This window comes from Carassius gibelio, chromosome B19 (genome assembly GCF_023724105.1).
Source record: "Carassius gibelio isolate Cgi1373 ecotype wild population from Czech Republic chromosome B19, carGib1.2-hapl.c, whole genome shotgun sequence".
NCBI lineage: Eukaryota > Metazoa > Chordata > Actinopteri > Cypriniformes > Cyprinidae > Carassius > Carassius gibelio.
The window spans coordinates 13,221,905-13,248,886 of NC_068414.1; the positions used below are offsets into that span (position 1 = coordinate 13,221,905).

The 26,982-nt window shown below is 37.4% G+C and overlaps 1 protein-coding gene across 2 annotated transcripts in view; it reads left to right on the forward strand.

Annotated features, from left to right (window-relative positions):
- Nucleotides 1–1,084: 1,084 nt before the first annotated feature.
- septin7a (septin 7a) overlaps nt 1,085–26,982 on the forward strand; it is a 32,744-nt gene continuing 6,846 nt past the window's right edge. For both annotated transcript variants that reach the window (XM_052585097.1, XM_052585098.1), the window contains exons 1-8: nt 1,085–1,117; nt 1,430–1,532; nt 8,255–8,361; nt 21,507–21,607; nt 21,746–21,880; nt 23,704–23,821; nt 25,111–25,203; nt 25,692–25,788. In XM_052585097.1, coding sequence (XP_052441057.1) covers nt 1,100–1,117; nt 1,430–1,532; nt 8,255–8,361; nt 21,507–21,607; nt 21,746–21,880; nt 23,704–23,821; nt 25,111–25,203; nt 25,692–25,788 — 772 coding nt within the window. In that variant the 5' untranslated portion in view covers nt 1,085–1,099. The remainder of the gene's footprint in view (nt 1,118–1,429; nt 1,533–8,254; nt 8,362–21,506; nt 21,608–21,745; nt 21,881–23,703; nt 23,822–25,110; nt 25,204–25,691; nt 25,789–26,982) is intronic.

The following is a 26,982-nucleotide window of genomic DNA, read 5'->3' on the forward strand; positions in this document are numbered from 1 at the left end:
AACGACGTGTACATTCTGACCTCCAGTTATTTGCATTTTAGAATGACAATCAACTAGTTTTTGGGGGCTGTAATACTCTTTTAGTGTCATGCAATGATGTTAGGATTAAATAAGCTTGACAAGATTTTTTTGATATATTGAACTGTTGTTACACTGAAAGACGTTAAAGTCGGTGTTTTCTGTAAAATTAAAAAGACATTCTAATGTATTAGGGAAAATATACATGTATTGTAATGTATTTGTTAAACACCCTTTTTTAGTCTTATGAAACTAGTCTTGTCGATGTTATGAAAATGTGATTGCCATTGAATAACTATAGCATAAATGTTGATCTGTTCTGACTTTAGAAGACTATATAATGCTAAATAATATAATGCATGAGTTGTCTGAGCTGATTCGATACTCTTACTGTACGTTGTAGCTGACCTTCTGAATTCTCATCACAAGCTTGTCTAGTTCCTCCAGGACATTTGCTTTTGTAGTGTTAGCAGAATAGCATGAAGGTTTTGATAGTCAAATGAGTTGGGGTTTTTATGTGCTGCAATCACCGATCTGTGCATTTGATGATTTGCTGTTTCAGCAGAAAGAACATGCCATTCAGGGAAGGCCTGGTTCATTCAGTGAGATGAGTTTACTGTGAAAGTCTAGTGCTAAAGCCCCATTTCTGGCCTTCCTGTAATTCTGTGTGTTTAGAGAAGTGGTTTGTTCGCGCAGCACTGGAAAAACACAGTTAAAATAAACTGATATTTACAGAATCTTCCTCAGATGTGTTTCTTCCTTAAACTCAAGTAGTAGTGTTATTGGCCATTTACACCTGTATTAATGTGACTTTTTTGATTGATCACCTGTGTGTGATTGGTTCACCTCAAGTGGATGTTAATAATAACAGGCCTTTGTCCTCATTGGTTTGATTGACAGACCAAAGGTTTTGTTGAAGCTGAGTAGCAGACCTCTTTAAGTACTTCAGCTGTTATCTGTCTTTGTCTTATTCGGTCTCTTTGTGTTTTATTTTGTCTATGTGGATGCCTCTCTGCCTCTGGTGGAACCTGATCATCTCTTCATCTATTCATCCATCGATCTGTGGAACAACATGATCTGAATGCTCTCCAAAGTAGCAGTAAGTGTGCATATTCGTGGATTATTGTTTTTGTTTCGTTAGCATGTACTCGCGTTTTCTTCAGGAAATGTAAAAATATACTTCTTAAATTGTCTTTTGTCTTGGTAAAAAAGCCCATGCATACTTCTAGCCATGTTTTCTATGCTGTTATCTTAGTGTCAAACTGAATGTTTCTCAAGATTCATGAAGGTGTTAACAGTAACCGTGTGCAGTCGTGGCTTGCGACAGATGGCCGCCTACGTGTTTCTCATTTGTAGTGTTTTGTCAGTCATGCCTGCTGAAGACATTGACTGTGTTTGGTTTGGTCTACAGCAACAGAAGAACCTTGAGGGGTATGTGGGGTTCGCAAATCTCCCCAACCAAGTGTACAGAAAGTCTGTGAAGAGGGGCTTTGAATTCACTCTCATGGTCGTCGGTGAGTATCTTCTGTCCTGTGCCATTGAATTCCTCTCTTTAACTTAAGTGAAAGCTTGTGTGTCATTTAAGGGTACTGATATCTAAAGCCTGCAATGGTCTTTTTGCAATATCTAATTGACCTGGTCTTTATTTTCAAAGTTAAATCTTTTTGTAGATCATTAAAAGAAATGGTTCACCCAAAAGAAGAAACTTGTCATCATTTTACTCCCCTAAAACCAGTATGACTACTTCTGTTGATCGCAAAATAAAATGTAATAGCCGGACAGTCCTCATTCCCTTTCATTGCATAGAAAAGAGCAGCATGAACAATCTGCTAAATTTCTTCTTTCTTTTTCACAAAAGAAGAAAAGTTTGGAAGCTTGTTTCTGGTAATTGTGACTTTTTATCTCACAATTCTGCCTGTTTTTCCTCAGAATTGCAAGATGTGAACTCACAATAGCAGTTACAAAGTTAGAATTGTGAGAAACAATCTGAATTGCGTGAAAAAAGCCACAATTGCTCAACTGTAGGTTTATGTCTTGCAATTCTAACATTTTAGCTCACAACTGTGAGTTTATATTTTGGAATTCTGACTTTATAGCTCCAATTTTTTTTATATTGCGGAAATATTAGAGAACAGTCAGAATTACGACTTGCAATTGCGAGAAAAGACCTCAAAATTGTTATATGAAAAGTCGCAATTAGTACTTTCAGTCGTATTGGTTGGAATGGCTTCAAGCCAAATAAATGATGTCTGAATTGTCTTTTTTGTGTAAACTGTCCCTTTAAAAACCGATTGGATTTCTTTTTGAGGTTTGTGACATATGGAAAAAAGCTTAGGTGAAACATTAATGAAAACGGGTCAGAAATAGAGGGCTGTTGACCAAGCATGCTATACAGTGTTATGTGGATTAAATGCGCTCATGTGTCTAGCAGTGTACAGTTTCACGCGGGCCACTTCATGCCAAGCGTTGGCAGCTGTACGCTGAAATGCATCAGTGCTGGATTTCACATGGCAGAACAGAATGAGAAAGCAGGGCTTGAAGAAATGAGAATTTTAAAACAAATGTTCTTCCCATTGTCCCATGGGCCTGGGGTTTTTCCCCTCCTTTGGAATGCATGTGTGTGTGAGAGTTATGGATAGTGGGTGGGAAGTTTCCTGTAATCCCATTCATTTAACTTGGCCTGAGGACTCGTATCTACCTCCACCTTGAGCCTGACACTGGCCCTGACGCCCAATCACCTGGGGTCACCTCACATCTTGCTCACAATCCAGAACCAAATCTGCGTTTCTGACATGTCAGTATTTCAGAATTCCATCTCCATGGGATTTTGGGAGGAGAGCTGGAGCAGCTACGCCCTGGAGTTTCCCCCACTGCTGCACGCTGGGCAGGAAATGAGCTTTTAGATGGCAATTTGGTGTACAGCGTGTAATTAGAATTGCATAGTAATTGAAGAAATGCTGTCAAACACTTCCAGCTTTCTCTCTCTCCCCCTCTCTCTCTCTCTCTCTCTATCTGAATGGTAAAGACCCTGATGTTGTTGTTTAAGACTGTTCGTCTGTTCTTGGTGGGATGCACACTGGGGTTGTCCATGGTTTCAGACTTGTGTGTTGACTGAAACCGTAGGATAGAGTCATGAGGCTGGTTAAAGTCAATATTTACCAGTGATTAACCAGCTGCTTTCGTAGTAAACTCTGTCCCGAGCTTCTCCTGCTTCCCAGCTCCCGCCCCTGTCATGCGATGGGGAGTTCCTCTGGAGTAAACCCTCCTGGTTTACACAGCTGTGGGATATTTCCTTTAAAGGAAGCGAGCCGGACCCTCGCCGGTCCGCCTGGTGGGCTTTGGGCTCAGCTGCTCTAGTGGCAGGACTCTCACCACGCTCTGCTCCGGCTTTCCATAACACTCACTGCCTCTTGTTTAGATTTCCCCGAATGCGGTAGATTGAACTTACTGCAGTGTTTGAGGAGTGTGTTCAGTAATGGTTAATGTTGTGAAATACAGACGGTTAGACGGATGCGTGTTGTGTGTTGTTTCTCATCTGCTCAGGGCAGGCCTGTAAGGATTACACACAGCACAAACATTGAGTTTCGTAATGCACAGAGACAGGGCGGGTTACAGATACCGCAGTTTTTACATTTTTGGGCGGCTGACAGGAAAGCCCTGATCTGTCATCATTCTTGGTGGAGAGTTCAATGAAGGACTCCATAATTAGCTCTGGTGTTAAAGTAGTAAGCCTTGTGCTCATAGTCACCTTTCTGTTTATTTATCAATGTCTCTCTTCTTTTTCCTCAATGCTAAACTCTATTCACAAACTCCGATCTCTTGCGTGGGGTGATTTAGGGTATAACTACTTAAAGAAAAAGTTCACCCAACAATCTGTTGTCAATTACTCAACCGCATGCTGTTCTAAACATGTTTAGCTTTCTTTCTGTATAAAACCAGAGTTCAGTTTTTTGCCAAATCTGTCAATGGCAAGTAAACGGAGTAAACCGACCAATCATAAACAGTGTTTCACATATTTTCTTGCATATTTGTAGACAACATAGCTCTATTGTTTGTCACAAAGAGTGAAACCACACCTTTCATAATTGCATTGTCTTGTGATGGCTTAATTTTTCATGTATGCTTCATGAGATATGAAAAAAAGTTTCAAATCACGTAAAGAATGTATTTTTTAAGGTCTGTTCACACAGAAAACAAGAAAATACAGCATAAAGATAGCTATTAGCATCCACACCAACAGAAGATACAGTAAAGTTCTATTTACTAAAAACATTTTTGTCCTTTTCTGCTTTAAATGTTCAAGCTTATAAAAGCTGGGTGGATTCTGATTGGCTATCCATGTTTTATTGTTAATTAGCTAATAAACATTCTAAAATGATTCCTACAATATTGTTAGAATTTTAGCAGTATTTCGTACCATTTTCTGACATTCAAGACCCAGAAAAGTAGTAAGGACATCTATTAAAATAATCCATGTGACATCAGTTGTTCAAAATATGACAACAACTCCAACATATAACTACCACCATTTATTTGCATACTGAATTATCATTGGTCTTCTGTCTTGCGTCTAGTTACATACTGAATTACAATTTTTTTTATTGCTCCCATCTATTTGCATACAGAACTATAATTGGTTTTCTGAATTGCATACTACATTTTAATTGGTTTGTCATGAATATATTTGCATACTAAATAAAAATTGGTCTTCTGTCCTACATAACTATAATTTCAAAGTGTAGAAGATTCTAGAAGTGTTGAGAAGATTCTTGCCCTTTGTTCATTTTGAATCTTGGGTGGAACTCCGAGGCAGCAGCAGAATATTCACATTGGTTCTTTCTATTCAATGAAAGTGAACAGTAATGAATGCTGTGGAGCTTTAAGAAGGATAAAGAAGAACTATGAAAGTAGTTCATACAACTCATGGGTGCAGTTCTTGAAAATGTTCTTGAAACCTCAAAACATGACAGACATGACGTTATCATTGCAGCATCATTTTTATTTTTGGGAGATTGGTAGCACTGTATCACTGTGTGGAAAGAACTACTTCATCTACTTTGTGCTCCACTGTAGAGAAAAAAATCATACATTTTTGGAGTGACATTTATATCGCTTTAAAGCATTCATACTAAATGAGTTTCCTTAAACGGCTGCAAGTTACGATACCATAAAGTCCTGCAAGCTACGCTTCCACAAGATCTTCAGCTTTTTATGCGAATGTGAATCTCTGGCAGGCCTGTATTCAGGATCATATGTCTCCCAGCAGTAACTCCACCATCGTGGCTGTTTTTCAGAGAACAGCAGAAGTGCATCCCAGTGCCTGCTCTGCTCCTCCGCTCGCCGCCTGCTTTTGTTGTTTCCCTAATTCATAATGACATTTTAAAGAAGACTGTATTTCACTCGCTGTTTTCACAAGCCCACAGACTGTTTCAAAAACCACATTCAGCAAGCAAAATAAATCCTGTAGGGCTTTTCTTCATTCTGCTCAACGATGGCAATTGCTTTTGCATCTCTCCAGGCAATGAGGGGAAGGCGTTTCTGATGCGATGGTGAGGTCATTGTTGTTCTGCCCTTCTGGAAACATTTAGGGTTTGAAATAAGCTTTCCTTTGTTTGAAGGTTCCCTCCGTGTTTTACGGCCTGTGGAAGTGGCGCAGGGTTGGGCACTTGCTAAAGGTCAGGAGAGAAGCCCAGTGGTGCTCTGTGCCAACATGCACCCAGTTTCCTTCACACTGTCCTCTTTGTTTCCAAGCCTCACAGGAACCACATTGCCATGCATCCAGCTGATGAATCGTTCTCGGATGCTTGGAGGAATTGTTCTGTGAAAAAGTCACTTGTTGTTGGAGGCTTATGCATTGGGGTGAAGCACTAGTAGCTTGTGGAAATCAAATGTCAGCTATATGTTTGATTAACTGAGTGGGATGAGTTGCCTTTATTAGCACATGAAGAAAATTTATAATGTATAACGTAATTATGGTGAAAATTCAGCTTTGATCGCAGGAATAAATTATATTTTATTATTCATTATAAAAAAAAATTGTTATTGTAAATTGTAGTAATATTTTACAATTTTATTATTTTTACAGTAGGGTTATTTTTTAATCAAGTATAAGTAACTATACTTTTTCTAAAGAATCCAAATGAGTTGAGTTAATGTTCATGTCTGTAGCAGAAACTGTGCTGGATGAGTTGCATGCTGAAGATGAACACTTAGAGTCAAGGGTTAAAGGTTAACTATGAGCAGTGGTGAAATTGATGCTTGTCTTGGCAAACACCACTAATAAAGTTTATAATGTCTTGTGAACATCTTTGTCTTGGTTCTCTGCACACCCTCTGGTTCTTCTCTTGTTTTGTACTTTATCATAATCTCAGAGTTTCAGACTGTTTAGATTTCTCTCTATCTATCCAGCTAAATAGTTGTATTCTCTTGTGGTTAATGGAATTCCACACATTTCTGATGCCGTCTGCATTTTCCCAGACTCGCAGGCAGGGAACGACCCCATATGAATTTATGTCAGAGTTGATCACATTATGCCACTCCTCCAGACTGGTTTCCTGTTTTTAGAGTCAAGTTGAAAAACTACATCTCAGCCTTTCCAAGTGCTGAATTCGGTAGATTTGTAATGCTGGGCCTTATAGGGGTTTATGATTTCAGCAAAATGTGGACCAATTAATTGAATCGAGTAAAATTGGTGGATTATTAATGTATGTAAGCAACGTATGCTGTTCTTTGTATACACGGTTTACGCTTTGATCTGAATGTAATATCCAAGTACATACGTTGCATACGTTGATTACGAATGTGATACTCTCAAAAATGGTGCTAAAGGGTGACGAATTGTTGAATAAAGTCTTAATTTTTGTTTTCTTTGTGCATAAAAAGTATTCTCGTAGATTTATAACATTACGATTGAACCACTGATGTCACGTGGATTATTTTAATGATCTTGCTACGTTTCTGAGCCTTGATCGTTTAAGGATCCTTGCTGTCTATAGAGGGTCAGAGAGCTCTCGGAATGCATCAGAAATATCTTAATTTTTGTTCCAAAGATAAACGAAGGTCTTACAGGTTTGGAACCACATGAGGGTGAGTAACCAATGACAGAATTTCGGTAACACTTGAGAATAGGTAACACTTGTTAATTATTAACTACGACATAAACATAGGTTTAGGGATTGGGTAAGATTAGGGATTTAGAATATGGTCACGCAGAATAAGGCATTAATATGTTCTTAATGAGCACTAATACATGGCTAATAATCTAGTAATATGCATGCTTATAAGAAGCTAATAGGTGTTACCTATTCTAAAGTGTTATCGAACTTTCATATTTGGGTGAACCATCCATTCAATATGGCTTAATTTGATTTAAGGTATTTTTTATTTTAAAAGATGATTCAGTTGTTAAAGTTCTATGGATTAATTTAAATACCACAATGAAAATGACCCCATGATTTACTCTTTATTTACCCTCTAGCCATCCCAGATGTATATGACGTTCTTCGTTCAGAAAATTTGAATCAAAGTTATATAAAAAAATGTGGTGTCTCTTCTAAGCTTTATAATGGCAGTGAATGTTGGTTGAGATTTTGAAGCTCAAAAAAGTTAATCAATACATCATAAAAAAGTGCTCCACACGGATCTTGGAGGTAAATAAATGCCTTCTGAAGTGAATCAATGCATTTGTACACACGTACAACAGTTAGCGGAAGCTAGAGATTATGGTTTAAAGAGATTTTTCTTACACCGATGCATCGATTCACTTCAGAAGCTGAGCCATTTGGAGCACTTTTTATGATGGATGGATGCACTTTTTATGGATTCAAAATCTCAACACCCATTCACTGGAGTAGCCAGGACTTTTATAATATAATTGTGGTTGTATTCGTAAGAAAGCCATATATACACCTAGGATGGCTTAAGGATGAATAAATCAAGAGGTAATTTTTATTTTTGGGTGAACTATCCATTTAAAACGTACACTGTATTAAAACGGAGTTCTGAATATAATAAAATGCGAAACTCAAAATTTGGGAAAAATAAAATGCGTCACAAGTTTCCCAAAATGTTTAATGAACAAGCATGCAAATGGAGAACGTGTGAATGATGGCTGTTCAGATTCTGTGGAAATCTGCAGACTCAAATTCCTCTCGTTCATTGTTCACCGTCCAACAGAAGTGATGAGTGAGTCACGTCCTGAAATCTCTAGCATGACCTCTTGTTCCCTGTCCTGCAGGAGAATCAGGTTTGGGGAAGTCTACACTCATCAACTCCCTGTTCCTGACAGACTTGTATTCTCCAGAGTATCCCGGACCCTCTCACAGAATCAAGAAAACCGTTCAGGTAAGATCACTCTGATTCCCTCCACAAAAACCCAGTAGGATTTCTCATTGGTTTTGGGATTATTTTAGAAAATAAGCTCTGTGACTAACAAAAGTTTGATTCTCACACATTTTGTTCATCATATTAATTTTCACAAATGAACACAACTTTATGGATTTGGATGCCTAAACACGATCACTGGAAGTAAAATGCTAAAAGTAGGCTATAAATGAAAGTACACAATGGTCACGTGACTACATCAGCATCACTACAATTAAGCTTCAAACAAGTCTATCAGTTTTTTAAAAGATTTCCCCTGATAGCAAGGCTGTGAAAGCAATCAGTGTGTTTAGGCATTTAACCAAAAACACATTTAAAAACCCATTAACCTCAGGAGGATGGAACTGAAAGTGCTCAAATACAACAGTTTTATGGGTTTTGACCTACAAAAGTAGAAAGTACGTCATTCCTGCAGCACTCTATGTTTAACCCAGCTGGATCACATATGCTGTAGGGTCCAGTCTCTTGCCAGATCAGCAGTGTTCTGCATCGGCCTAATATCAGACTTTTAACTTGGTGGCTTCCCATTTCTCTGACAATCAAATGAGCATTAGAACTGGACTGACAGGCGCTGTCGATCTACGTCAAACACAGGTGTGGCCCATCAGCCCTCACTGGTTTTTGTGGTATGTGGTTCGTCAGCTATTGTAAGGAATGTTTTCAGAAACACATATTTGAGGTGTTTTTGCAGTCAGCACGACATGATCCAGGTCTTAGGGTTTTTGTGTAGACCCCTTTCATGAGCTACTCTCTTATCTTAGACTCTGTGGATTGGTAGAGCTGTGTGAAACCCCATACAAAAGCTCAATCTTGATTGAGATGAGTGTGATACGTTGTGTAACTGTGCAGTCATATGACGGTCATGGACAGAGATGTGTGTGCACATGATGTACTGAAATCCTTTGCAATCCAACAGAAATCAGTTCATCTAGTTTTTGATGTTTAGGCAGCTAACGGTCCCAAATGCCATTGGGGATAAACTAAGGCTGCACGATTTGAGGAAAAAGCCTAATTGCCATTTTACATTTTTAACATGTTAAAATCTAATTAGAAAAATACTCCAGATTTGTTGTACTTTTTTTTTTTTTTTTTGTGGTTATATATCTGTATCTATCTATCTATCTATATATCTATCTATCTATCAATATATATATATATATTTTAATAATAATAATAATAATAAAATCCTTCACAATTTGACCCCTAACTTGTTATTATATATCAGTATGGCTATAAAATCAATCAAGAAGAAATTACTATTATAGACTTTTTGATTAATCAACATACAATAATATCTAATAATAATAATAATGTTATTTTACAATTTTACAATACCTATATATTTTTTGTTGTCCTAATTTCTTTATTTTCAAATGTTAAGCAATCAAACATTTATTTTGGAAGAAAACCTGAGCTGCTCAAGTTTAAATGACACAGTACCACGCTTCACTGAAACCCACAACACATATATTTATTTAAATACATCTCAGCCTTTTTTTGATTTAATAACCATATTGCAGTTTCGGTTTTATTTCAGTGAATCATGCAGCCTTTGGCTAAACACACTGATCTCTAATCATAATGTTTGTGTTGAGCTTGATAATGTCTGTGGTACTTTAGTAAAAGCAGGTCAGTTTTCATATCATGTTTCCCTTGGCTCATATCAAGTGAAGGATCGGATTTAAGTGTGGATTATTCTCAGAGAAATATGGTTTTCAGTGATGAGATGAGACCAGGGTCACTGCGAGCACACATCTGATGAGCTGAATAGCACAATATGTTGTTTTACAGTAGATGTGAACAGCCAGATGCAACTGTTGTTAATTACTGTCACACATCAGTGCATCTGCCATATTGGAAAGGTCAAAATCCGCCCATAAACTCATACAAATGAACACACATTTTCTGAATTCTCTATCTAACAGCAATTTATAAAAGTAGTAACCTTGGGAACCGTCCAAAAGTCTGATTACTGAAAAAATACAGCTTTGATTATAACACTGTTCTGAAGAAACGGTAACTTAAGTTACAATACATCACAGAAATCATATTCACAGTAATCACTTTCTATGCTTTCAAATAAAGTGCAATAAAAGTCTAGTTTAAAATACTATGTTATTTATAAAATGTAAAAAAAAAAAAAAAACTATGAAAAATGCTATTAATTCATTTAAAAGTATGTGCAAAAATGTTACTTAGTTTTTTTTTTTACCTACATAGGCAGGTAATTATTAATTGAGACCAATTTCAAATCTTTTATTCAGCAAATGTGCTTCAAACGGATCAAGTGACAGAAATATATTTTTAGACCAAATCAATTTTGATGATTTATTTTAAGTTAAAATTAAGAGAAATTTAAGAGAAATTTGAATGAAGGACTGCATTGGAAAATCTTGAATAAATTATGACAATTTGCATTTTTGGGTGAACTATCCATTTAACAGAAGTTAAAAAGGAGCAACATATAAAAATATTATTATTATATATGTGTGTGTGTATCTGTGTGTGTGTGTATGTATGTATGTATGTATATATATATATATATATATATATATATATATATATATATATATATATATAATATATAATATATATATATATATATATATATATATATATATATATATAATATAAGAAGCATAATTAGACAAATACAATAGAGATACAAATTAAGCTCATTTTTTAGAAACTGTAGGTTTTACTTAACATGTATACAATTATTTATCATCTTTTGTTTGTTAACATTAATGACAGATTGGGATTTAATTTGGAATGCTGTCCTTTTGAGATGAAAGGAATGCATGAAATACTGACACACGATCAGTTTTCACACATCTGTTCACGTTCACTTAATCCATAACCTACTGTATTTAAGTGAGATACTCTACATTATAAACATCTGGAATGGTGTGTGTGTGTTTGAGTGCTGAGAACTGATCACGCGCTGTATGTGAGAACTGAGGAAGAGGAGCGTGTGCGAGAGAGAGAGAACACTTCTGTCTGCGTGAATCCACCTATTCCGCCTTCATTAATTTTAAGTTAATCGAAAACGAATTGTGACTCCCGGGAAAAACGGGACATCTGCTTACCACATCGCTACTCCTTCGGGTGCTGAGGCCATTGTTTCAGATAGCTGGTTCGCGTTTCATTAGCCTATCCATCCACTGCGGCTGTTATACTGACTAGATAAACAAACGGCCCTTATCCAATGACAGGGGCGCACATTTTGAAGGACAATAGCCTATAGGGTGCGTTTTGAATGTCCGGTAGGCCTCAAATAGCATTATAGTCCAGTCTCGTGTAGTTAACGAAAACGCGGCATACATTTCGTCATAATTTCGTCATCAGATATTATTTTTAGCTCGTCAATGACTCATCTTAGTCTCAAAAAATTTCTGTTAACGAATATTTTTCGTCGCCGTCTTCGTTAACAAAATTAACACTGCAAGCATTTCTTATTGTTATCAAATCGGCATATTCCTCGTCCACATTCCTTGTATGTAATATCTTTATATATATATATATATATATATATATATATATATATATATATATATATATATATACTTATTTACTTTTGCTTAATATTTGCTTAAAGTTTATTCCCAGAAAACCCATGCTGTATATATGAGTCAGTAGTCATATCTCCGCTATTAACCGTGTGAAATGAGTTTACATGCTGATGAGATACCAGTGAAGCCTCTGCTGTCAGATCAGTCTGATCGTATCTCTGCTCTCTGTTCTGTCCTGCACAGAAACAATGAACTTGTGTGTGATTGTTGCCTCAGAGATTTCTGGGAAGTGAGTCAGAGAATCAGTATGCTACAATGTGATGTGTGCATCAGGAGGAGAAGCTTCATCGCTGATGTTTCTCACAGTGTTGCGTCAGTCTTGTCAAATGAAGAGCTCATGATCTCTCTCTCCATGTGTGTGTGTGTGTGTGTGTGGGTGATGGCTGGGGGGTGGGGGAGTGCTCATTGAGAGTAGTTTATGTTGTTTATGTAAAGTGTTGGCAGCTCTAACCGGATATGTGTGCCATTGAAACCTGAATCGGTTGTGACCGGTTAAAGGAGGAGTGTGAGTTAGTCTGTTCAATCCCTCAATTATTAAACCGTATTAAACTCAAGTTAGTCTGTCAATACTGCTAATTTCACAAAGCACATCACCATTACATTTAATATAAGTTTAAAAACAACATCCACATTTAATTTCTCAATACATGTCTTTGGTCTTATAGTGATTATAGTGCATGTTATGCTAAAGAAATGTTTAAAATATAGTAATTTTTCTAGAAACTTTGCTGGTGATATAACAGACTTGCATTCAGTTTTCCCCTCACTCTCTTGTAATGTGTGCATATATTTTGAAGCATATGGCAGTGATATTAAAGTGTTATTTTATTATATACATTTATTATTTTCCCCAGTGTTTTTACATTTTTTTTTTTTTTTACTATTTTATTATTATTTTCTTTTCTTTTTTTCCTTCCTAGAGTTAGTTTTCATTTGAAAAATTATTATAATTTTTGTTTTGTATTATTTATTTAGGATGCTAAAGTTAAGTGATCGAAACTTGGCATGAAATGAAAATGCATGCCATTTAAACTTATTGCAGTCGTTTCATCTTTATTTTTTTTTGTCACCTCAATCTCACATTTACTGGCCTAATATTTTTTATTACTTTAAATGCTCTTTTTTTTGTTTGTTTATTTATAATTTTTCTATTCCGTTACACTCAAATGCATGACTAAACCACCTTTACTTGTGTTACTGTTGAGTTATCGATGCATTGCACGTGTGGATTAATAACTTGGGGCTGGTGCTGATGATGCTCTGAGGTTGCTTGGTTCCATCTGTCATTTCTGACAACAGTACGTCTGCTAGTTGCTTGATGTCTAACCAGACCATCTCACCTCCTCGGCCGCTTGCATCAGGTCCACGCCTGCTGCTTTGTGGCTAGGCAACTTCTGTATTTTTTTCCATCAACACCGGAAGAGAACAAAGACCAACAGACAGCATCGGTTTGCTTTTTCTACTCCACCTGCTCAGTGGCAGAATTTCAGACGGTTATAAAGCCAGTCAAGCTGTTCTCAGGGTTCGTACACATTTGCTGAGTGACTGCACTGGTGTGGCGTAATTATCAGGATGATGTCATTGATGTGTAATTGTTTGGGAATACAGAAGATACGGGATAGGTGCTCACACCCCCTCATTACCTCAGATCATTCTTTCTGCATTAGTTGTCCCAGCATCGTTAAAAGCAGCTGCCTGAAACAACAGCCTGTAATGATGACAAAACAACAGGTTATCATCGGACAAAATCACAACACGTGTTTCCAACATCAACATTGAGATGTGTCATTACTCCTAAAGAGTAACACGCCAAACTAGTTCAAACTGATTTGCTTATTCTTAATATCAGATGTCATTTGATAACCACAATGTAAAATTGTGTGGACACATGAAAAGGTGTGTTTGCATAGACATTTCATCTCAAGAAACAATCACATTTATGTTAATTGTTTGAGTCATGTGTTCAGTCACAGTATTGATAACTCACTGAAAGTTTGCGAAATTATAATTTTTTGGTATTTCTGTTTGGAAATATCAGGTAACACTTTGATTTCAAGACTGAAAAGTCATGAAAATGAGTTAAACATAATGTATATATTTATTTGGTGCATTTATTGTCTAGGCTTTCTTTGATGGTTCATAAGCTAGTGCAATCTATATAAATCTGAATCTTCAAGAATTTTTATCTAATATAAATGCCTGGACGTTTTACTCTTGATTTTAGTATTTTAGGGCTAAAAATCTGGGAAAAAGTTAATAAAGCCTAAATATGCCATGACATAAATTTTTTACCCATGTCTTTTTCTAAATTCATTGTTTTTTTTAACACAATTAACAAGTGTAGTTTAACAACACAGTGCTTGTGTTTACTAGTGATACATTTGAGAAGACGTTTCTGAACAATCAGACGTGCTGATTTGAAGAAATTGTACAGTTCTGGTTCCAGTTTGACCAACTCTGGTTCCTTCTAGTAGTTTAAGAAAGAGACAATTGATCATTTTGGAATTCTTAATTTCGAATGTCAAAAATGATGACAAATTAGAAATGAGTTGTATAAATTTCTTAAAAGAAAAAACTAAAACAAATGTATTATGTTATGTATTATAATTAGCAGCTTTGCTGTCTTTATCTGAACCCACACTTTGGGTTTGGTTTTATTCTCTTATGTCATGTGCTACATCAGTGATATACAGATGAAGAAGAGGTGTGTTTGAAACAATCACATGCTCGTTAGCTGTTTGTTGAGTCACATGCACATTCTGTAATATTGCTGATTATTTATTTCTTCTATTTCTGTTTGGATATCATCATGTAACATTGTGGATATTAGTTAACTCTAAATTTTTAGTCTGTAATGTGCAATCTATATAAAATGATGGAGAATCTTTATCTAAACAGCTGGAAAAGTAGTGTGCAGATCCTGGTTATCTTGTGAGGTTTGGGGGGTCTTTTTTGAAGCTGCTTTCTGGAGTTTCTGTCTCGGGGGATGTTCAAGGTGGGCAGGTCTGCAAGACGGCCGACTCTCACAGGGGTGAAAAAAGCACACGCAGGAAGTCTTACGAGGAAGTACCTTGACTGTGCTAGTCTTGCGGTTTTTTGGCAAGGGCAGGTTATGACATGGTGAATATCAAGCCTATGTAGTTATTTATTTTCTTCTTTTTTTTTCAAACATTGTCACGGTCTTGTGAATAAACAGTTGAAGTCTTCAGAAAAGGGTCGTTAAATAGCAGCTCATGCTTGACTAGACAAAACAGCACCAGTTTCTCCGTCAGACGTCCCCGGACAAATGTTTTCCACTTGTTGCCTGCAGCGTGTGTTTCTTCACTCATCTGTTTGCAGAGGAATCGACGGCTGTCTTTCTGGTTTCTCAGCATCTACATGTCATCGCATGCTTCCATATCATATTAACACTTTAACGTTCAAAGTCATCAGAACCCATTCTACATATTACCAAAATGTTGTGTCTACAGGCTGAGCCCAGGAATGTGTGCTTGATACTTTCTCAAGGGTGTGGAAGGAAAGTGAGAATAGAAACAGCTGAATTTCATGAAGCTTAACTTTTGGTCACCCTTTTGTTCGAACTAGCTTGAACCAAATTCAAGACCACAGCTTGCCTTGGTTACTTCAGTGCCCATGTTCACGTGAGCCTTGGTGTCCTCTTTTGCTCTATTGCTTAAAAATATAATAAATAGGCACACAGCATACTGTTATATGGAAGTAAAGATAAAGGCAGCTTTACTGATTCATTGTGGTTTGTGCTGTTCACAGTTATAAACATTAAAAAAAAAATTTTTTTTTGTTGAATATCTTTTGAATTCCTTTTAAAGATTCCATGCTATGAACTTTGCGCGCTTCGTAAAATTCAGTGGCCAGTCACCCCTGCTTACAAAACCTACAAAACAAGAACAGTATTGTTTTCAGATGTAAACATTTCGCACAATTAAATATACTTCACTATTTCTTTGGTTGGATCTCAGAACTACTTCCGTGCAATTAAACTGCATTAAAAATTAGTTGGTCCATTTTTTTCTTTAAGTATTTAAGTTTAGTGTATCAAAAGTACAATTAAATGGTATTTTTGTTAATATGCACATGAAGATGTAAATATATTTGTAGCATACTTATAAATGTATTTCAAATACATTTTAGTATATTTTTTCACTTGGCTGTGCTTGTTTTTCCGCACAATACGCTCCACTTTAAAAGTGTGGCCCTCGAGTTAAAATTTGTCAGAAGTGCATCTCAAACCCTCTCTTTTTTCCCACCCTCATTAGAAAATGAAACTGAAGAGATGGAACAACAACAACAGTAACAGCATCAGGTGGTGTGAGGGGGTTATGAGAGATCCACAACTTCAGTTTAAAAGAGTGCAAGGCATTTTATTATAACTCCTGGAGAAAAATAGTGCAGACACTGGACGAACATGAAGCTTTCTTGAGTGCATGTGTCGACCGCTTGCATTCACGTGCAAAATAAAGAATGGGCCTTTACAGTATTCTGAGCACTTGAACCAAAACAGCTCATTTGTTGAAATGAGTCATGCATGCACACTTTATTGAGAGGAATTAGATCATGCTTAGGGAAGTGAACCCTTTTGGAAATGATGGGCTTGGACCAAATTCAGGACCACAGCTTCTGCTTTGATATTTGCTTCAGTGCCCATGGAGATTCACAGTAATCTTCAGTCACTTCTCTTAAATACCTGCCAAAGATTCAAGGCTATGAACTTTTGCCAGATTCAGTGACTTGTTTTAACCCCTGTAGCTCTCATGTGTCTCAAGGCCTGATGTCTGCTAACAAAACCTGGAAACACTGGACTGATATTACTTGGTGCACTAGTCAGACTGTCCTTTTCTTCAGATCTTCAGATTTCACCAGCTTTTTTTGTATGCAATATGCATCAGTTAGTAAAATGCAAGTAAAAAACGAAAAATTTTGCATGTAGAATTTGGTTGTAGATAATAGTTTGAAAATAATAGATTTTAGAGCAAGTGCAAAGTGCAAAACTTTTGCTCAGACATTTGGCTACTTTACTGTGGTTTGTGTTGCTTTCCGTGGGCAAGCACTCGTGATAAAATGAGTACTGTGCGTCTGATGGAAATAAATGTGGTCTGCCATACAGACGGAGACAGTTAGAGATCCCTTTATGGGTTTCTAACTAGGGCAAGGTGTGTTGTTTGGACCGCTTTACAGGCAGGTGGTGAACAAGGTGTCTTGTTGGGAGATAAATCACCCTTAAAGTGCTTTCTGTCTTTGCACATGTCATTGTAAGCTCCAGTGTTTTATGTGCCAACCTAAACTTCACCCCGAATGTGCTGCGGTACACTTCTGCAGGTGCCTGTTTTAGTGCCAAAATGATTCCTTGAAAGAGTGGAATAAGTGTTCATGTCAGTGCAAATACATCTTTTCCTTTAAACAGTTGTTGAAAGATTTTTCAGTTTCCGGTGGTATTATCTGGAGAGCGTGGTTGCAAACAAAACCAGTAATCCTGTGATGTAATAATCAAATATTTTCTCAAATGAAATGAACTGATTTTGCTGAATTTCTGAAGAAAACTGAGTAGTGATTGCCTGTACAAGCTGTGAATGGTTACTACGCTGAAGCAGGCCACGTGATTTAAAGTATTATTCATATACAGAGCCCCAATGGTGCAGGATGGGTCCCACACTGATTTTCAATAAGACCTGGGTCATAATGGTCAACGAATCGACTAGTTGTCCAGAAAAAAAAGCATCTTTGACCATCTTTAAGAAGATGGTGCTGTGTTGGGGCAGGCACTTTAAAGGTGCCATCTGTCATGTCTGGCAAAAAAATCAAGTCATACTCCACATTCCATACCAGATGGGGGCAGTATGCCTCAATAAAGTGAATTGGTCTACTCTAGAGTAACAAACGAGAAACGGCAAAGTCTCTTTGCTCCACCCCTACCTTCACAACAACCCTAGAGCCATAGCCGAAGCCTAAGAGGACGTTTTGCCTCCAGAGGAACGTTGGGTGATGTCAAGTGATTTTGAAACATGACATCTTCAAGCTACTCCCCTTCACCTTTACCAGTCAATATGTTCCTATTCGTTTTGTTCATATTACATTTTGAGTTGTATATACACATTATTTGAATTAAATTAATTTGAGAGACAGCATTCTGTCAACATCATTGGTGAAAGTGAAAGTGACATGAAATTCAGCCAATTATGGCGACCCATACTCAGAATTTGTTCTCTTCCCCCCGACTGTCTGATGTTGACCAAGCTTGCGCCAACCAACGTAACCAGAGCTGCCAACTCTCAAGCATTCACACACAATTGACTCTTTTCACACACTTTCACGCCACACATCAATTTTCTCACGCACAGAAAAACCACGAAGCAAAGAGGACATGGAGACCAACAGACTAGGTTAGTTATGATATAAAAAAATAGCAGATTCTGTCAATTTATGAAGCAATTCAAACAATACAATGATTTAGCATCAACTTGGTAGAGACTGGCTTTGGTAGATAACAGGTGAAAACCGGATCGGATCTGTGGGTAAGTTATAGCTAGCTAATTATCAAACGCAGCTACGGTTAGCCATCGCTAACATTAGCACGTTTATCGAACAGCCTTCGATACATTTCTATGTTATAACTTCCCGAAAAAAATACGCAAACATATAAAACAAACTTCTAGCGAAATACTAACAGCATCTTACTTACCAATCCAAAAGAAATGTTGCAAGTTCGGACCACATTTACATTTACATTTATTCATTTAGCTGAGGCTTTAATCCAAAGCGACTTACAATTGCTAGTGTGAGTTATTCGTGTATTCATTGCAGGTTGGCTGGTGGTTATGTTGCCCGCATACCGCCTCCCATGGCCGAAACTGGTATTACGACACCTGTCGGGCCGTGGCTAGTAATGCTAATGCTAATTAAGGTTGATATCTCTGCAGCACTATAACTTGACATTTTTAATGACATCATCGCCCTTATTTCTTCTCATTCTTTTGATGCGTGTAGGTCATTTTTTTGATATTTTTACCTCAATTTTTACACATGGTACCTTTAATGTTTTAGATTGAAAAGGCACATGTTTAAAGACAATTAATATGTGCATTTTCTTGAATAAAATTATTTATAACAAACTTAATTGACTAGAAAATGTGTCTAGTTAGCGGTTTGTTAGAGTCCCATAAACACAAGTATGAGCAACAGTAATAGTGATTCTAGAACTATTCTTCTCTTTTGAACTCTTAGCAAGGTGGTCTCAAAATGGCCAGAAATCAGCTGATTAATCAGCCTGGCCTTCACGTCACACTACTTACTCACATGCAACGTGTCATGTTTAAAAATGCCTTGTTGAACTTTTCAGACATGTTGGGGGTAGATTAATCAATTCCAAGAAGTCCATAAAGAATGTTGCTACGTGCAATTCTTTGGAAAATTCTTAAGATCTCAGATATTTTCATATTTCAGAGGACAATGATGTGATTCAGCTTTATCTTGCTGGAGTAATAGCCCAGTAAATTCATAAAACATCTTAACCTTGTAGATTTCGGCTTGTTAAAGGTTATCCTATATAGTATAAGGACCAATTCTCAATATTAACTAGATGCTTATTAGCATGCCTATTAATACCATTTTGGCTGCTTATTAGTAGTTCTAAAGCACATATTCTGCATGGCCATTGTCTACATCCCTAATACCTAACCATACTAAGTAGTTAAAGGTTTGTTGATAGCAGACGCTCCTCCACACGCCCCGCAGCAGGCCTCGTCACACACCTGCAAACCCACTGTTTGCATTCCTCAGCCGACCACCTCCTGGTGGAGCCATTTCTCCTGCATTCTTGGCCTCATTTCTGCCTTTTTTCTTTCCCTGTTTGTGTGGAGTTGGTCATTTACAGAATGACAGATCTGCGGTGGCTGCACATCATCTCGCTCATGTTTCCAAAACATCCCCACGGCCTCTCAGCTAGTGCTAATGGTTTTGAAAACAACACTTCCACTGAGAAGAAAGAAATGTAGCAGGATTTGCCTGTGTGCTCTCAAGTTACCTGGTTTTCCCCTTAGTAGGCTTCTTTTGTGATGCCTGAGGTGCAGAGAGCGCTTTTAGATGGTTGATATTCACCCTTTTAGTATTTACTTGTCCTGATGATGTTTTAATCCCATATTGATTTCTTTCTTCCAATTAAAGCAATATAAAAAAGAATTAATGAAAAGTACAAGCAAGCTGTACTGTATATGTAACCATATGCTGATAATTTAACATATTGACCAAATTTTCATCACTTTATGGCTGTGCAGTTTTGTAGTATGAATGATAATGGACGTGCAGTTTTGTAGTATGAAAGAGCTTGGCAAAAGCATTAGAAAAAAAACAATCTGCAAAATACCGTCTTGAATATTTCATTGAAGATAACCACAATCAGTCTGGCACATCAAAGGAGAATAAATTATTGTTGTTTGGACTATTTCTTTATTGGGACATGCAGCTTGCTGGACAACCATCAAGAATGGCCCACAAATCAGATTGAACTTGCACTCTCTCAGTTCAGGATGTGTGTAGCTCCACAGTCCCAGCTGTTTGGTAGACATCGCTGGCCAAGTCTGTTTTTTGGGAGGGTGTGCTTCATGAAATGACTGTCCTGCGCTGGGCTCGGAGCTGTGGAATGCTGAGGGCTGTTTCGGAGGAAATCATAAAATGCAGCCCTGAAACAACCCAAACCCAGAAGCCACAGTCTCTGACCACAGCCGCTGTATGCTGCACATGGAAAGGTGTGGACTCGAGCTGGTTTTAGCTGAGGTTCCACACATGTGGGCTGAATCTGGTGAGTGCCAACTGCCTCACAATATATTTAAATATGATCCGTCGATCTAAAGCTCCACTTAATGTTACGACCCCAGTGTGGTCAGTCAAGGGGAAAAGGGGAGGAACAATTGAAGAGTTTCTCAACGTGACTTGAGGTATCATTCATGTCCATAGAGCAAGTTTCATGCCAAAGTATAATAACTTTAATAACAGCTGTTCCACATTAATGTAGGTAAAGTGTTCAGAAGCTCCTGGCTTCTATTAGAATGAGAAAATCTTTGCTTTCCCTTTTGTGCTGCTCTTAAATGTGAAGAGAAAACCTCTGAATGGTTGTTTTGAGGCCTGCAGGCCCTGATATTGATCGACTTCATGATTGAATGGAAATCTGAGGATATGGGCTTGTCACGAGTGTTGGCTCTCCATGTTGATTGGATATCTGCACCACACTAATTCATGTAGATCTAGAGCTATTTTCTTATTTTGTGTCATATTTCAATATGACACAGAGATACTGCTCTCAGTTTAAGACTTTGTATGATTTACATCGTCTTAATAGTTTTTTTTGAACAACTTTTACCTAGTAAAAAACTTGTCGACCATTATGTTAGCTTCCAGATCATGTGTTTAAAACTGGTATTCAGGAAAGGCATTTAGAAGAACATAATGTTGGTTTTTGAGTACGTAGACGCTACATAGAATTACAATGAAAAAAAGGGATTTTATTTAATTTTTTGTTTTTTTTAGGTGGAGCAGTCCAAGGTGCTGATTAAAGAGGGTGGAGTTCAGCTGCTGCTCACCATCGTGGACACGCCAGGGTTCGGAGATGCTGTGGATAACAGTAACTGGTAAGCGTGATGTCTTTATTTTCTGCATGTCATCTGGGAGTCTCCTTATATTGGTGTTTAATAAATGAAGGATGGCTGGTTTGTTTATATTACATGTGCATGTTGTTGAGTCTGAAGTGTGGGTTGTGTGTCCTGTAGCTGGCAGCCCGTCATCGATCACATCGACAGCAAGTTTGAGGATTACCTCAACGCAGAGTCACGCGTCAATCGACGCCAGATGCCCGACAGCCGAGTGCACTGCTGTCTGTACTTCATCGCCCCCTCTGGTCATGGGTAGGCACTCTTTTTTAAGCACACAAACCCTCTGTGGAGGGGCTTATAGATGTGAGCTCTAGTGATGCCAAGTGCATCAGGATTTATTATAGTGTTGTCGTCAGACTTGTATTGTTGTATCTCATCTAAATGTCTGAATCTCATACTCCTTCAACTAAATCTAAATTCTCTGACGTGTCTGAATTGGTTAGGAATCCTCTGTCTTTCTTATCTCTTGTCCTCTCATGCCGAATCTTTCTGTGGCTCAAAGACATGCTCCGACTGTTTTTGTCTGCTCAACCATGAAGCCAGGGAACACTGAGAAGTTAGGAAAACACAAGTAGCCTATATTTAGTACAGTTTGCCCATACTTGAGGAACAAACCCCTAACCCTGTTTGATAACTCAAACAATGAGGCATGTTGGGAGAAGTGCGTTTTGCTTTGATTTTAGTTTGGTATGTTTGGTGTTTTTTTTGTTTGGGTGGTTTGGCTTGATGGTTTGATTGTGGTTTGAAGTTTTGATTTGGTTTGGTTGATTTGTTTTGGTTTGTCTGGTGGTTGGTTTTCTTGGCTTTTTAAACTGTTTTATGTTTTGTATTGTTTGGTTTGGTTATATATATAAAAAAAAAAAAATGGCTTTCTGTTTTTTTTTTTGTGCTATTTGTTTGGTGGTTTTTGAAAGTTGTTTATGTTTTGTGTGTTTTGTTTTAGTTTGTTTGGTGTTTTTTTTTTTTTGTTTGCTTAATTGATTGGTTTTGGTGGTTTGCCTGGTGGATTTTGGAAGTGTTTTGTATTGTTTGTGTTTTGTTTGGGTGCACTGGTTGTTAACAGCAACGTTCTTTATCAGCATGAATTTGCGCAGCTTGTAAGTTAACAACGGCTTTACTGACAAGATGTGCATTAATTATTGTCCGTGAACCCCTACTTTGTTGGGTGCTTTTTTGTTTGGTTTGGTTGATTTTTGTGGTGGTTTTGTTTTCCTGGCTTTTGAAAGTGTTTTATTTTTTGTTTTGATTTGGGATTGTTTGGTGTTTTTGTTTGTTTTGGTTTGGTTTCATTTTGAAAGAAGGGCTTGAGCCAAACCTAGGGACAATTTTTTTTACGAGACTTGCAGCTGAACTCTTTTGACTGGAGCCATTACATAACCTCATACAGTAGCTATGTGCTAAAAACCACCATAGTAATGCACTTAAACACTACTCTGAACACTCTAGAAACCATATAGGAACTGCTTTACCATCACTCAAAACACTTTAGCAACCCCCTAGCAATGTCTTGGCAACCACTAAGAAACCACCAGCACATTGGCAAGGCCCCAGCACAGTACGTTTTGAATGGGGAAGCACCAGTTACATTTTCAGAAAATGGAAATGTCACATTTATATTTAAGTGTTTTTCAAAATGTGAGAAGTATGAAAAATAATTAATCCTTCCTTTGAACTCCCTGTTCCTCAGTATGTCAGTGTTATAAAATGACACAGTACACTGTATATTTGAAAGGTATCATATAACCTCGATTGAGTAAAGACACAAAAAAAAAGCTTTTCACTCATTGTCGCGAATCCTGAGTGTGTGTCTGGCTAAAGCTGTGAACATCACAATGGCCTTATTGGACAGGCACAAATGATTTTCCTGCCATTTATTTATTGCTCTTCTTGCAGCACATGTGGCTTTACTATGAGCCGAGCTATAAGTTCAGCCAAGCTGTCAAACATCAGTGTGAAAGTGATCCTTCACTCCTGCTCTACAGAGGAGACCTGTGCGCCTGCTTTTGGACCTACGCTCAGTGTTTAGTTTGAAACATTAAACCCTCACATTCTCTCTCTCTCTGTGTGTCTGTCAGACTGAAACCACTGGATATTGAGTTCATGAAACGGTTACATGAAAAAGTGAACATCATCCCACTCATCGCCAAAGCAGACACACTGACTCCAGAGGAGTGCCAACAGTTCAAGAAGCAGGTGAGAGTGATCGCATGCTAACGCCAAACTCTCTACCTGTAGATCTAACGCTTTTCCCCCTGAAGTCCACCTATAACAAGGTATCTTGGCCAAAAAAACACAATTCACTTTAACCCACTTTAAAGGAGTTTAACGTTCTTGCCATGTGAGTGAATCCTAAACAGGTTATTAGTGTATTTTAATCTAAATGCAGTCAGAGTCACATTATTGTTCAGTATTTAACAACAAATTGGATGGAATTTAAGAAATGTGTACTTACAGCAGTCTCAGAACAGTTTTCTTAAAGTATGAGGCGCAGGTTGCTAAATAATTTACATTTACATCATTCCAGACATTTAAAACCACTACAATAAGTTATTTTCCAAATGTAACAGAGCAAATTATAAAAATACGGCCAATTGCAAACAGAAACACAGGGATATTCCTCCAGGTTTCTGCCAAAAGGTTTAATAGCAGCATCTAAGTATTCAAGTGAGACATTACAGCAAACATTTTACATTATCTTACAACAATATTCAGTTTGACTAGCATTTATTTATTTATAAGTGCGTGTGTGTGCGCGTGTGTGTGTGTGTGTGTGTGTGTGCATTATCGGTTAAAATAACTAATTTTAAATAAATACAATTAATTTTCATAATTAGTTTATTCATAATTGTTTGTACTAAATAAAAAAAGTTTTGGTTTTCTGATTTGGGTTGCAGTGCTGGTTTAAATGATACTATAATGCCTTAAAATGCTGTCTAGTTTGGCAGCTCACTAGGTTTTGGAACAGAGCCCTTTTGTACATTGTAAATTGCTTTATTTCATAAAGCTAATAAAATGGTGTTTTCCATTATATAATCCCCAAGGTAAACTTGCTGCTGTTTTATGTGCATGAACAAACATTCAGCCTCCATTCAGTTTGATATTAACTGCCCTCACTGTTGAACAGTCATTCATAGAGTCGCAGGAGTTATGTTGCATCTCAGCGTCATTAAAGCATTCCCAGTGTTTCAAATGATGCATGTGGGACAGTCGCAACATCTGCAAACCAGCTGAAGCAGTGTGTGTGTGTGTGTCGCAGTGTAGGGGTGTTGCGAGTGGCGGCTGCAGTATGAACTCCTCATAACACTAGAGATAAATCGGTCCACACATGGTTAGAGAGTCAATGCAATCACAAACCAGTGACGCTCTGAGAGCCCACAGAGCCTGCTGGGAGACAGCAGAGCATGATTGAATGGAAATCTATTTTTAAGACCAATTTAATGCTTTATTTTTACCTCTGTGCTTTTGATTTTCTCTTTTCCCAGATAATGAGAGAGATCCAGGAACATAAGATCAAAATCTATGAGTTCCCGGAGACTGATGACGAGGAGGAGAGCAAACTAGTCAAGAAGATTAAGGTTTGTTTGCTTACCAAAGTTAATGAATGATTTATTTTTTTTGTACCGGAATATTTTCAAGATTTTCTAATCGATTGGTACCACTCAGTAGAGATGCTCACTCGTGGACCGATTCCTTTAGGAAAGAGTCAGTGCTATTTTAGGATCATTACTGTATTGTTAACGTTCTTGTCAATGCTTTGAATTCATTTTATTTTTATATTTCTGTTTTCATTTCAGTTGAAAGTTTTAATAATCTTGTCGTTTTAGGTATTTCCTTTCAAATAATGAAAATGTTTTGTAATAGTTTTATTTTTAGTTCATGATGATAACCCTACTCAGAGTGCATTGATTACTCAAAAATAGTCTCTTTAATTAGGCCCTCCAGGGAAATGGGTCAGTCACGTTCACTGAAAGAGCGCGTGATCATCATTACCCCACACACACACACACACACACACACACAGCACTCACTCTCTGAACACGTCTGTGTGATATGTGTCTCTCAGGACCGTCTGCCGCTGGCTGTGGTGGGCAGTAACACCATCATCGAGGTCAGTGGGAAGCGTGTACGGGGCAGGCAGTACCCCTGGGGCGTGGCAGAAGGTAAGGGGTGAAAGGTGTGTGTGTGTGTGTGTGTGTGTGTGTTTGTAGGGTAGGACGTATCCCGAGGCTGTTGATGTACTCTGGTTCACAGCAGATCTGAGTCAGACTGATCTAAATGTAGTCGTTTAGCTTCATTAGTGATGTTTGCTAAGGCTGTTGTTGGCTTCCCGGACCATAATGCACCTCTTATTGTGCTGTTTGAATGGGTTAAAACAGTGTGTTTGACCAGTGGCAGCTCATAATGGCATTGTATGTACATCTAGGAGGCTTATTTCTTCACATTATTGATCCGTATAGCTTTATAATTTGATTTTTCATCATTTTAATTTGAACTTAATTCAGTGTTTGCCCTTTGTGGGGGAGCTATAGGGAGTTTTTGATTTGATGAAAAGCTAATAAATAATACAATGTAATATTGAAGCAAATGATTTTAAAATGAAAAACAATTAAATAAATTAAAAACAAACATTTATTTTAAATATGTTAAAATATTGACTTCAACTAGCTTAAATATTTCAGGTCGAAGGGGTTCAGCTGATTTGTTGTTGTTTTGGTAATGTCTTTAATTAATTGCTAGTTAAGCTAAGCACACCACAGACCAGTGAGAATGCAATAAAAGTCATGCATTAGCAACTAAACATTTAAAAGTCACTTTTCTCGTGTCAGAAATAACTTTTTTTAGTGATAACTAAGGCCATGTTTTTAGTTGAAATAAAGAAATGCAACTTTTTCAGTTCTGGACTAAGGCACAACCAAGTTTTATTTTAGCATCATTTATTTACTGTTTTGTGTTTTATATTTTTAGTCTGTTTTTGTTTCATTGTAATTTTTAGTAATACACTTAAAACTTCTACTTTCTTAGTTTTATTTTGTTTAGTGAGTACTTCAGCTTCAGCTTATTTGAGTTAAAAAAACCTTCTAATTATTTGTCATATTTCTTTATTTTAATTAGCAGAAGTGTTGTTTAATAGTTGTAGTTAATAACAACCCTGGAGCTGGTTCAGTAAATAAAGGCCTCTTACAGAAATGAAAGAATAAACAAGTGACATCTTCTAAATGAAAGACATAATGAAATGCTTGTCCTCAAGTGTGTTTAGGGTCATGTGATCAACACCCTAGAGTGCGAACAGGAAGTGTGTGTGTTTGATTGAGAGCTCCTGTAGAGCCGGTCACATGATCCGCCGTGAACTTACA